This window comes from Bos indicus, chromosome 7 (genome assembly GCF_029378745.1).
Source record: "Bos indicus isolate NIAB-ARS_2022 breed Sahiwal x Tharparkar chromosome 7, NIAB-ARS_B.indTharparkar_mat_pri_1.0, whole genome shotgun sequence".
Taxonomy (NCBI): Eukaryota; Metazoa; Chordata; class Mammalia; order Artiodactyla; family Bovidae; genus Bos; species Bos indicus.
The window spans coordinates 60,672,691-60,686,074 of record NC_091766.1 but is presented as its reverse complement, the minus strand read 5'-3'; the positions used below and the strand labels follow the sequence as shown (position 1 = coordinate 60,686,074).

The 13,384-nt window shown below is 49.6% G+C and overlaps 1 protein-coding gene across 3 annotated transcripts in view; it reads right to left on the bottom strand.

Annotated features, from left to right (window-relative positions):
• Window positions 1-9,892: 9,892 nt before the first annotated feature.
• The window catches only part of ARHGEF37 (Rho guanine nucleotide exchange factor 37), a 57,130-nt gene continuing 53,638 nt past the window's right edge, over window positions 9,893-13,384 (bottom strand). For all 3 annotated transcript variants that reach the window (XM_019965220.2, XM_019965221.2, XM_070793840.1), the window contains exon 13: window positions 9,893-12,838. In XM_019965220.2, coding sequence (XP_019820779.2) covers window positions 12,629-12,838 — 210 coding nt within the window. In that variant the 3' untranslated portion in view covers window positions 9,893-12,628. The remainder of the gene's footprint in view (window positions 12,839-13,384) is intronic.

Below are 13,384 nucleotides of genomic sequence, written 5' to 3'. Positions count from 1 at the left end.
TATCGCCTGAAACTCTTCTTGTTGAAGGAGCAGTATTTTTTTTCCTCCTCAAAACCCCACAGCATTCAAACAAGGAGCTGGAATCCCTTTTGTTCTGCAAGAGACCAAGGCAGAGGGGTGAACAAATCCAGTGTGTGTGTGTGTGTGTGTGTGTGTGTGTGTGAGATGTGAGGCAGGGGATGTTGAACCATGTTGTTTGTTTATTCTTGCAGTCTTCCATTATCTATTCAACAGATTTTCATTGAGAGCCTACTATGTGCCAGCAAACTGAAGCCAGTACTCAGTACAAAGAAACAAAGAAGGGAGCCTTCATTCATTACCCAGATTTCACTGAGCACCAACCAGGTACCTGACCCCAGGCCAAGCTCTGGGGATGCAGTGTGAATAGGCAGACATAGCCCTGCCCTCTTGGAGCAAAGGAGAGGCCCTCAGGTAAAAAGGCAATTTCAATAGAGAGGGATAAGGACCCAATAGAAGCATACAAAGGAAGAGCACCTGAACCAACAAAAGGAAAGCTTCCTGGAAAAATTGACTTGCCACTGAGATTTGAAAGAGGATTGGTAGGAGGAGAGGGGAATGGGAAAGGGTGCACCACCCAGGTGAAGGAGTGAGTTCGAAGTGGACCAGAGAGAGCAATGTAGATTGAGCTCAGCCAGAGCACAGAGTTCAAGGAGGAGAAGGAATGAGCAGGGGCCAGACCATGAAGCTGACTCTGGTGGTGGCTTTGTGAAGGAGGTCCCAGCCTGGGGGTTTGCTAGCAGTGGGGATTGTCAGAAGTGGGTGTCTTTGGGAGGTCTGAGGGACATCATGCTCTGGAGGGGGCATTCTCTACAGAGATCAGAGGTTGAGTACAGGGGACAAAGACTCCACTGGCAGTTAGATGAAGCTAAGTTCAGAACCTATTCATAATGCCTGTGACCTTCAGCGAGTACCTGTGCCTCCTTCATAAAATGCGACTCCATATCCATCTAATGAGATAGCAGTGCATGAAAAGCAGGTACACAGGGTATCTGTAAGGGACATGAAGGAGTTTATGAAGAGAATGGGAAGAACTCAAAAGTCAGTCCACACGAAGACATCTCAATGCAAGCCTGTCTGCTTTCTGTCTTCTTCAAAGCAATCACAGATCCAATGTTCTTTCTTTATAAACCAGGGTTGAGATCCTAGCTCTGGACCTCTCTCTGTGGCTTTTCTTATAGCCTCAGTTTCCTTGTCTGTAAAATGGGGATGACAATATCAACTTAGTAGGCTGTTGTGGGGATGGCCTGAGAAGATGTGTGTAAGTTGCTTAGCACAATGCTTAGTACATAGTAGGTGCTGACTAAACAGTCATTAGGGTTCTCATTAATATTCTCCATTCTTGTCATCACTCACACAGGAACCATGAGGACTTCCTTTGTACCAGATCCTGTGCTGGGCATCAGAGATGAGCTGAAAATAATAAAGATGTCTGTAAATATTTATTAAATGCTTATCTGATCTAATGACTTCTTATGTGTGTATATAGAGACATTAACTAATTAAGTCCCCATATCAACCCTATGCTGTAGCTACTATTATTGTCAACACCATTTTACAGAAGAGGAAACTGAGCTCAGGGTAACTGGGGAACTTTTCCCAAAGTCACACCATGGGTGAGGAAAGCTGGATTTGAGCCTGTCTAGTTTGGCTCCTGAATCCACACATGCTGCCAACCTGTCCCTTGAGGGTCAGCAGTCCAGTGAGCCACTCAGGACCCCCTTGATTATGAGTGAGGGCTGCTCCACGTAGCAGTCAAGCACTGCCTGGGTTTGAAGCCCAGAGTCTGCGTGAGCATGAGCACGTTATTTAACTTCTCTGTTCCTCTGTAGAGCAAGCGACAGTAACACCCTCATAGAACTGTGAGGTGACAGCCTAAAAGAGACAGTGCCTCCAGAGAGCTTGGCCCAGTGCCTGGCGCACACAAGTGCTCGAGAATGTTGGCTACTATTTTGAAGTGAAAGGGGGATTTATGGGTACCTGTGAACAAACAAGCGACAGAAAGGACGGGGTGGCACTGACTCTGGGTGGGTCACTGAGAGACGTGAACCCCATCAGAGGGTGTCTACTGGTCTACCTGTGACTCTTTTGTCTCTCTCTTGCTCACTCATTCTCTACTGCTGTCCTGTTCTGTCCTTGTCTGTCGGTCTCCCTCTCCCCCACCCTCTCTCCTGTCTCATTTTCTCTCTTCTCTTCACATACTGGTTTCATTCTATTGGGACCATATTCCCAAGATATGGGACCATGAGTATCAAGCAGGGTTGCCAGTTAAATTCAGGGCACCTAGTTAAATCCAAATTTCAGATAAACTATGAATAATTTTTTTAGTACAAGCATGCTCCATTTGGGACATACCAAAGACTATTTGGATTTAGGACTGAATAAGATGGATAAGGCGATGGCACCCCACTCCAGTACTCTTGCCTGGAAAATCCCACAGACGGAGGAGCCTGGTAGGCTGAAGTCCATGGGGTCGCAAAGAGTCGGACACGACTGAGCGACTTCCCTTTCACTTTTCACTTTCATGCATTGGAGAAGGAAAAGGCAACCCACTCCAGTGGTCTTGCCTGGAGAATCCCAGGGACGGGGAGCCTGATGGGCTGCCGTCTACGGGGTCTCGCAGAGTCGGACACGACTGAAGCGACTTAGCAGCAGCAGCAAGATGGATAAAAGGGCCTCCCAGGTACCTCAGAGGTAAAGAATCTGCTACCAATGCAAGAAACATAGGAGACTCGGGTTCAGTCCCTGGGTCAAGAAGATTCCCTGGAGAAGGAAATGGCAACCCACTCCATCATTCTTGTCTGAACTATCCCAGGGAAAGAGGAGCCTGGCGGGCCACTGTTCATAGACAGTCAGACATGACTGAGCAACTGAGCATGCATACATGCAAGACGGATAAAATCCTTACCTTTGGGGAGCTTACTTTCTAATGACGAAAGCAAACAACAAACAGATAAACAAGAAAATAAGAGGGAGGGGCATGGTCTATTATGACAGGAAGACAGGGTGATGAATAGTGAGTATTGGGGTCAGGGTGCAGAGGGTTGGAGACTACCCAGATGGAGTGGTCAGTGAAGGCATTGCTGAGGAGCTGACCTGTGTGGCAAGAAGCCAGCCAAGGGCAGATCTGGGACAAGAGTGTCCCAGGGAAGGGAAAGGCCAGTGCAGTCCCTGAGTCAGGAAGGAGCTTAGAGTAATTGAGGAATAGAAGGAAGCAAGCAAGTGTTGGCCGAATTACAGTGATCAAGGTGGAGGGTGGTACGTGATGCTGTGGGAGGGAGGCAGGGTCCGTTATGCAGGGCCGGTTAGGTCTGAGTAAGGAGTTTGGGTCTTGTTCAGATTTAAGCACAGGTGTGACATTCTCAGGTGTGACATTCTCTAATTTAGTTTTCCGAAGGATCACTTTGTTCTATGGAGAGTGGGTGAGGGGGAAACACAGGGGTGGGGATTGAGAGAGTGTCAGGGGGCTCCTTCAGGAGCTCAGGCAAGACAGGAGGCGTGGAGGAGGTGGAGAGGGGAAAAGTGGACTGGCTGGGAAGGTTCTGGAAGTAAAGTTGACAGGCCTTGTTGAAGGACTGAATATAGAGGGCTGAGAGGAAGAGAGGAAGTGGGATGAATCCTGGGTTTTTGGCATGAACAACTGAGAGAAGACTGCAGGAAGAGTGTTTCTGGGCTCACGGTGGCAGATTAGGTATTTGTTGGCACTGTCCCTTATAGGCGCCTAGGGAAGTGTGACAGGCTCTTAGGAGAGAAAGAGATACAATTCAAATTCCATAGTCAATTTTATTAAACATAATATATCATGTGCATATTGTAATACACGAAGAAAGACAAAAGGCACATGCGAAAAGTGCCTTTTCACAAAACTGTGAAAAGTAAATCTGGACCAAGTGCTTTTGGTGGAAAATCCCACGGACAGAGGAGCCTGGCAGGCTACAGTCCCATGGGGTCGCAAAGAGACGGACGTGACTGAGCGATTTCACTTTGCGCTTTTTCAGGTGGGGATGGGGACACATGACTCCTAAGGGAAGTGCCATGCCTTGGAGTCTCTGGCTCGGGAGGGGGCGCTGGGGGGCGGGGGAGTGTAGAGGGGAAGAAGATAGATGCTAAGGTTCTTCCAGTTGTGTACATGTCATTGTGTTTGTTTGTTTATGTTTGCTGCTCTGCCTTTTATCAGAGGGGTGGGAGAAGGGTGAAAAAGAATTTGAGAAAAAAATATTTAGAAATGTGGCAGGGAACAAAAGTCAGGAGAAAGTATATTCACAAAGGTGTATCAGCAAGGCTATCTCCACTGCTCTGCCTGGGCTCTGAGGACGCTTCCTGACAGGGTGGAGTTCCAGGATGGCGCGCTCTAATCACCACGGAGTAGGACGTGGTCACATTATGTTCCCAGGGGGACAACCTTTGGCCTCTTAAGACATCCACTTGCTTTCTGTTTGGAAAGAGCTCACGCAGTGAAGGGGTATTTTTTAAGAGCCTGAGGTGGTGAAGGGTCAGGAACACAGATGTTAGAGCAAAGGTTGAATGTACTCAGAGCATTAGCCCAGAGAAGACTCGGGTTGGGGTCATAGTGGGCAAACCTTGGGAAGAATCCTTTGGAGGGGGTGGGAGTCAGCAAAACTGGCTGTGTCTCTGAGGATCATTCAAGCAGTGTTCCTATGTCACAGACACAGGGCTAATGCCTCCATGCTGCTGCTAAGTCACTTTAGTCGTGTCCGACTCTGTGCGGCCCCATAGATGGCAGCCCACCAGGCTCCCCTGTCCCTGGGATTCTCCAGGCAAGGACACTGGAGTAGGTTGCCATTTCCTTCTCCAATGCCTCCATGAAACAGTGCTAACGCCTCCATGAAAGATCCCATCTCGACATTCCAACAGCCCTTTGAGGTAGGACTATTTCCTGGTTTACCCACAAAGAGGAAAGTGAGGTTTTAGGGAAATGAAGTAACTTGTTCAATGAGGTCATACAGCTGGTGGGTGTGGAGTCGGGATTTGAATTTGGACATTTTTCAATGTGAAGTCTGGGCTCCTGACCCCCAGGGCCTCTTCGTCCCATACCCTCTCCATCCCAGCCCCTCGCCCACAGGCAACCCATCTTGTTCCTTAGGTTCAATCCTGTCCTCAGACGTGAGAGTTTCCAGCAGCTCTGGCCCCTAGGGCTCCAAATGAAGTTCCTTGTGCCCAGTGCTGAATCCTGCCTCCTGCCAGTTCCTGATTTTAGTGGACCTGATCGCTAAGTCCCCAGGGCCTAGTACTTGAACTTCAACCCAAAGACTGGTACCCACTCTCTGACCTGGCCTTGATATCTTTCCTGGCTGAACATGAGGTGATATTTGTCCTTAAGTGCACCATTGCAGTTCTGGACACCTACTATCTGTCCCCATATCTCTGGGGCGTGTGTCCTGGAATCACAGTGATCTCCCAACCTCACAACTTGTCACCCGACTTGACCCACTTCCTGGCCCTGGCAGCTGGGACTGTGTTGCCAGCCCCAGACACGCTCCAGGGGAGAGGCCTGGGTTTCACTGCAAACTAGGCACCAGCCTATTCCATGAAATGCCTACAGAATAAGGTCCACATAGGGTGGTTGCTGTTGAGATTTGTAGGGGTTATTTTTTGGTTTTTATTTTTCTTTAGCTTGCAGATCTTGAGAGCTTCCAATGTGCCAGCACTGGATTAATCATGTAAAGTGGATTCCCTCACATCACCCTCAAACAGCCCTCTGAGACATGAACAGAAGCTGCGGTGATTGCTATTACTGTACTGGCCTTTTCTCAGGCCAGAGACTCTGCTGATGTGCCCAGAATCACTGAGACCCCGGAATCAAGACAAGCAGGCTCTTCCCTGGCCAGAAGCCCCACCTCCAGTTCCTATCTCACTGCCCCTCCCGAGCCTGGGCCAGACTCAAGGCCCTATGGCTAGAAGGAGGTGACCCCCTCCTCCTGCATGCAGCCTGGCTCTGCTCTCACACAGTGACCCATGGGTCTCCTCTGGGTTTGCTTCTCTGGACCCTGTAGGAACAGCTTCAGCTGCCCCAAACAAGGGTTGATCTGCAGATTCTCACAGCCACTGACCCTGAGCCTGACCCACTCAGCTGCTGTCTACAGCTGAACACTCTTTCAAGAGCTCTGGGTGGAGAGGGCCCAAACGTTCCCTGACCCAGAGAAGGTGTAGCAGACTTGGTGATGCTCCCAATCCCCTCTGAAGGCTGGGCAGCCCGAGGGGCAGAGGTATCTGGAGCCCCAGCTCCACTATCCACCACCTCCCTGTTCCCTTAGCCACTAAGCCACATAAGAGTCACTGTCCAGTCAGAAAGAGAACCACTCTATGCCTTTTGAACAGAGGGACATGGTGAGGGAGTTACACAAGTTAAAGAAGATCCTAGAAGCACCACAGGGATTAACAATAGCAAAAAGACATTCCAGTCTGTAGGTTGGAGGAACGCAGGGAAGCGGCAGTGTTACTAGTGCCGGTATCTGAAGCTACCTGACAGAAACTGGAAGCACAGCCAGGCCTTCCCAAGGCCAAGAGGGAAGGAACATCCAGTGGAAGCTGGAACTATGAGGAGACCAGCCAAGGCAGAGATGCAGCCTGAAACTGAGAGAGGGAGAAATATCTAGAGTTCTCCTCTCCTCCTTCCTGCCAGTGTCTCCCATTGGCCAAACATACCAGAAAATCAGAGGTCAGAGGAGCCTGGGAAATGTAGTTCTCTGTAGTACACAGCAGAGCTGGTCAGGGAATAAATGTGAGAGCAAGCAAGCAAATGACTAACCTCTGGAAATGTGAGCTGCTCAGAAGGGGTGGATGCAACTCCTACACCTGCTCTGGCCTCAATTTTTCTGAGGCTCTAGGCTGTTCCAAACCTTCAGCCCCTGAGCTCCCTTCCTATGCATAGGCCTCAAGGCTGCCCAGACCCCTGATGACAGATGCATGGGTCCAAGCCAGGGAACCCAGAACCACCACCCTGAGGTGCCCTGGAAGCATGGGAGCTGCCTGAGCCCTAACGGAACGGCATTCACTAGTGCTCCTGAACCCAGCATAAATCAGAGCCTGAGAGGACAAATCTAATCTCCCCCTTTCTTTGTTCCTGAATCTGCTACTGGAACCTCCAGCAAGGAGCTTTGGTCCCCAAAGCTGCTGGGTCTCCTGGGAACACCCTGAGAAGATGCTTCTGGATGCAAAGGGCCTTAAGCCTATGAGCAGAGTCCTGCTTCAGTGCACCTGCATGCCTGATTATCACCTGAATCCCTGAATCGCTGCCTGAGTTGTCCTGATGCAGTGAACTGCAGAAAGTCCTATCACTGGGGAGAGACAGGAGAATCTAGGACATTCCTGCCCGTGACTGGGATTGTCCTGGATGGGAATGCTGCCCACCCTGACCCAGATGCAGCACCAGGGATCCAGACCAGGGGAAGTCCCAAGAATGCCTTTGGGGTGTAATAGCAGCCTCTGAGGGAAGGGCTGGAACCAGGGAAGGGCCCTCACGAGCCAGGGGCTTCATCTACATAAGGGAGTGGCCAGGCCTTGTCACCAGCCCCTATACTGAGAGAAAGACAGGCCCTGCAAACCTTCCTCCAAATGTCATGTCATCTTCCCTCACATCCCCATAATAATAAGTATGTTTACTGAGTGCTAATGAGCCAGGCCCTGGCTCATTTCTTCCTCAAAAGAACCTTGTGAAACAGGTCCTGTGGAGATCCTCATGGATGGTCAGAAAATATGGCCCACAATCTAACAGAAGTTTGACGACAACAATAGTAACAATAGCATAAAAGAGAACGGTGCTCCCCAGAGATCCAAGGAGGAAAATTAATGTCTGATGAAGTAGTGAGTGAAGTGGAGACACATGAAGGGCTCTCACAGGAAATAGACATGAAGCTAATTCTTCAGAGGAGATTCTCCACCAGGGCAGCCAACCCACACTCTGGCAGATGTACTGGGGGGGACCTCTGTGACCCGCACAATCTCCACACAGAAGAGTTCACATCAAAAAACAAAACAAAACCCTGGTATTTGACTTCTCTCAAAAAATCAGAAAGCCTGGCACCATGCGGCCCTCATTCTGATGTGGCAGCACTGGCCGAAGCCGAGCAGCTGCAAGATCCTGTAGCTGGAGTGTGTTCGCGCTGGTCCATCACAGTCCCTGCCACTCCCTAGGGTCTTTCACCTGGCCCTTCCTCCCATCTGCACCACCTGCCTGACAGCCTCAGTATTTCAATTTGACCGGGGGCGTTTCCAGGCCCAATCTCAGCTGATAGAGCCCTGCTGCCACCTAGTGGTCAGAGTTCACAAGTTCCCTCACTACACAGCAGTGACGCTCCCATTGTGATCAACCACCGTTCACAAGTGTTTCCTTCAATCCTCTCACTTGCCCTGTGAGAAGAGGAATTGCACACACTTTACAGATGAGAAAAACATCTAGGACACTCCAGCCCATGTCTTGGATTGCCCTCAATGGGAAAGGTGCCCACCCTGACTCAGAAAAAGGAAGTTCAAAAATTATTGATAAGAAAAACAGAAGACCAAGGGGAGGGCTGGGGACCCTCATCAAACTTCTTCCCATGCAGAACCTTGTAGTAAATGAGTTTGCTACTTGCCTATGGCCAGGTAGGCCCTGAACTCAGGGGTTTTAAGGCCAAGTGCTGGACACTTACACCACGATGCTGCTTCCCTGGGCCTGAGAAGTCTTCCCTTTCCCCTTCCCCAATCCTGTGTGCTTAGTCACTCAGTTGTGTCCGACTCTTTGAGACTCTATGGACTGTAACCTGCCAGGATCCTCTGTCCATTCTCCAGGCAAGAACACTGGCATGGGTAGCCATGCCATTCTCCAGGGGATTTTCCAACCCAGGAATCAAACCCAGGTCTCCTGCATTGCAGGTAGATTCTTTACCACTGAGGTACCAGGGAAGCCTGGTGGCTCAGTCAGCTCCCCAATCCTACTTATCCACAAACCCAGCACCAGCCCCACTTCCTCCAGAAAGTCTCCCTGACCCCCTCAGCATCCCCAAAGCTCCTCCTTGTCTGAACATCTAGAAGCCTGGGCCGTAACAACTTCTGGGGCTGACAGCATTCTGCCCTGTGGTACCAGGTAATTGCTTGATGCTCATATGTCCTTTATAGCTGGATGGGAGATACTTGGAGGCAGGCTTTGGTGGTCCGATCCCATCTGGGTGTTATCTGAGCAACGTGTATTGAACATCTGTAACTTGAGGCATGTGACAGATGCTTAGGGAGATCCAGGGATGAACTAGAACTTGCATCCTAAACCGCAATCCCGGCGTGTCACTCTTCTGCTTGAAACCCTTTAGAGCCCCCTGACTGCCTTCACAATAAACCCCAAAGCTCCTTACCATGCACAGCTCACTAAGCCATCTCCCACTGTGCCCACCACCCCTACACACAGCATGTGTTTCAGCCTTACAGCATCTCAGCTCCCTGATGAGCCGTGCTTGCTCTTATCTCTGGACCTTTGCACATGCCCTCCCTCCCACCTTCATCTATTCCATTTCCCGTCAGCTTGGATATCACTTCTTTCAGGAAGCCCTCCTTAGCCAAGTCTAGGTCAGCAGCTGCACCCCCCTCCCCCCGGGCTCTGGTGGCACCTGTTATCACCCATAACAACTAACACTGTGTGTAACTGTTGCCTTGCCTGCCTCCTTCATCAGACTGTAGGCTTTGGGAGGGCAGGGCCCCGATCTTGGACTTCACTGCATCCCCAACAGCCAATTCCTGGAGGCACTGAAGGTATGCAGTAGACACTCATTAAACGAACACATGAATAAATGAGGTGCCATTTTTATATACAGCAAGTGTCTAGTGAACAAAGGTCACATTGACTGGCCCTCCAATGGTGAGAGTCACACAAATTTCAGCGATATTTCATCTTTAAGACCTTTATTCCCAGCAGTTGACATCAGTTATTCACCAAGCTAGAACTCAGCACATTAACCAAGAATTTGCTCATCTTTTTGAGCATTGAGATACTGTAATCTGGTCCCCATGTCTAAAACTAGGTTGGAGCCCAAAAGGTTAAACTCCATTGCAGGGAGCAAGAGGCACCCTCGTGAATCAGTCTTCAATTCTTGGAAGTGTTGTTCAAGTCATAGGCAAATACCTTTGCGAGTCTAACATGTGATGGCCCAGCACTGAAATAAATAAGACACAGTGCAATGGTTCTAGGCATCTGGAGGGGAAAGGCACATTACACCGAGTCCTCTGGAGAAAATTCAGGCCATTCTCCATATTCTCAGTTGTGCATTTCCTCACCCTTCAGTGACTTTTAATCTCATTCCCTGGTATGAAAAACCACAACCCATGTGCTACTGAATACATTTTTATTTTCCTTTCGTGAGACAGATTTGGTTCCAAGTATATTTCGGTTTTCTTCCTTATGCCTACAAGAACATCCAGTTTTGTTCAGGTCCCTTTTAATGGCACTTAATAAATATACATTCTAGGACCTGAAAGAACAGGCTGTCCTGTTTCAAACCTCCTCTCAAGCTGCCTGTTTAAAGCATCTCAGCAAGTACAAAGTTAGGATGGGGCACATTCTAGGTCAGAGCTTGTGACCATTTCTGACCCTAGATCTATCTCGACCAGCACTGAGTGTCCAGGGCAGAGGTCTCCAACCCTGGCCACACACTGGAAGTACTTGAGGAGCTCTCTGATTTCCTGAGGCTGGGCCACACTCCAGACAAATTGCATCAGCATCTCTGAGTGGGAACTTCGCTTCAGTCATAGTTGAAAGCTGCCCCAGTGCAAACAGTAGGCTCTCAAAAGTACTGTAGAACCACACTGGTTCTACCACAGCTGGATTTCCTATTTTATTACCTGTTCTCCTGTGCTTCTTGTTTGCATCAGAAATCTGAGCAGGGAAGAGAAAGGAAAATGAGTCATAAGCATCTTAGAGTCAATTTTGTGCTGGGTGAAAGGTTGTGGGGACTGAGTTTCTCTTGCATTATGTATGCAGCCTTCATGCTTTCACAAGCCCAGAGGAGGTAAGTTATAGACTGTCTGACACAGACATGTATACACTTATTAAAGGCTCTCCAAAAACCAGAGATAACAATTTTAGGCACTACAGTTATAATACAGAGGCATTCTTGGACTTAAGTCTAAACTGTCACCTGTTTTTACATATAATCTAATGTGGATTTGTTCTGAAATTTGTCATTTGTTTTAAAAGGTACACTGAGTCACCTTTTCTCTCTCCTGTGAGTCTTGCAACTTATCTGAGCCCAAAGCAACAACTTAGAAATGATGATCCAACAGCTGCTGCACCCAAATTTGCCCTGGTAGTCAGTCTTCCTTGAACAGGAACTCTTTTGAGAGGCTTCAATTTCTAGGTTCTAGAAAGGGATGGCAATTAATGTGATCTCACCAAATTCAAAAGTTTGGTTACTTAGAATGCAGCACTGGGAGGGATCCTGGGTTTAAAGCAAAGGATGCCACACTGATTATTAATGTTGGTCATGGCCATGGGCATGGAGAGTGGCCAGTTGATGCCTGGGGCCATCCTGAGACCACTTCCTGCACATCCTGCAATTTTACTTTTATGTCACACTTCACGATTCACAAGGAGCTTCCACAACTTTGGCATCTCCTCATTCTCATCACAAGCCTGAGTTAGGTCTTAATAGATGTTAAAACTGAGGTTGTGTCCTATGTCTGAGGTTCCACAGCCAACTGACATCACCTCCACTGTGGCCTCCAGGCCCTCACCACCCTCCTGAAACCACCGGGGGTTCCCCTGGCTCCTTCTTCCAGAAATAGGAAACCAAGTCATTACCCACCCACCAGGTCTTTAGTTACCTGCTTCACAGTTTCCTCTGTGATTTGCATGGCCCTTTGTCCCCTAGTTCAGAGAACACAGCAGCAGTGTACAACTGCTGCCAACCTAACACACACCTCAACTGTACAACTTCACACACCCCACTTAACACACCCTCAAAAACCCCTCTCCCCTGGGGCAGCCTCTGCATTTGCCTACATACATTCCAGAATCGTGACTTGCTCACACCCACTCCAGGCCCAGCCAAAAGACTCCTGGGAACCTTTCTACTGCCCTGACAAGCCCTCGCTCCCTGCTAGAGAAGGGTCCTGTGTGTTCACTGCCCAAGGTAATTCAGCTCCCACTGTAGAGAAATAAAAGCCGACTGGTCAGCTATGGTGTCTCTATATCACAGGAAGGAAGTGAGCTGTCAGACCAGGTAGTTCTGGGCTTTCCAGGGGCCCTCCATGCAACCACATAGCACACAGGTAATGCTCATCTAGGTGACCCACTCCCGTGGACAGGCTGGGGCAGGAGCACAGGTAAGACTGGCCACAAGCAAGTCCTGGCGCATCAGCTGGGACCTGCCATCCAGGGTGCTGTGACTCAGGTTGAAACGCCCTCTTCAGGCAAACATAATGAGCTGCCCTGGTTGGGGCCTTTCGTGCCCACCCACACCAGGCGTTCCGCAAGGCTCATCTCCCTCTTTTGGCTACCTTCTCCGTGCCCTTCACCCCACCCTGACCTGATCTCCCCATTCACCCCCACCTTCTCTTTGCTTCTTTTCCTTCCCAGGGTCACAGCCTCTAACCCTCCTGGAACATAGACTTAAAGGAGGGCACCCTAAGAAGGCAAACTCCAGCCCCACGGAGCTGGACTTGGGGCCCTGGCCAGGAAGCTGGAAGGCACATAGCCCCTCTGTCCGTTTACTTCCACGAGGCTCCATTCTGGGTTCCCCTTCTTGTCCTGGGCCTCCAGCACAGTCACCCGCTGGCCTGCCTGCAGACTCACTTCATGGCTGCTTCTGGCCATGAAGGGGTACATGGCCACCACCTGAAACACATGGGGAATGACACAGAAGTGGTCAGGGCGAGAGCACGGACAAGCCCAACCCAGAGAAGCTGTTTACCCTCTTCCCTGACACCTGACTCAGTGGCTGGGCAGTCACCTCCCAAATGCGTCCTTTGTCCAAAGATGTCAGCTACTTCCACTCTGCTAATACCTAGTGGATGGCAGGCTCTTTGCCTGGTTTTGATTTTCACAGTTCTATAATTCTATTTCCTCCTTTTTTCAGATAAGGAAATTGAGACTCAGAGACGTCAAGGAACTGATTCAAAACCACAGAGCAGTGAAGCTGACCTGTCTGACCTCAGAAGGGGTGTTCTCAGTGCACTGCTGCCGTCCTACCCAGCGGAAGACTCAGAGTCCCTTCCTCACTACCCTCCTCAGATCCAAGGGTGTCATCTGTCCAGACCAATTTCTCAGCTTGGTGTAGAGACAGGAGGGATGGTTGGGCAACTTTATTACTTTTTAGGTAAAGGGTCCCCCAAAAAAGACTATAATGGAGGGGAGGGCACTTAGGATAATATTTTACCTCCC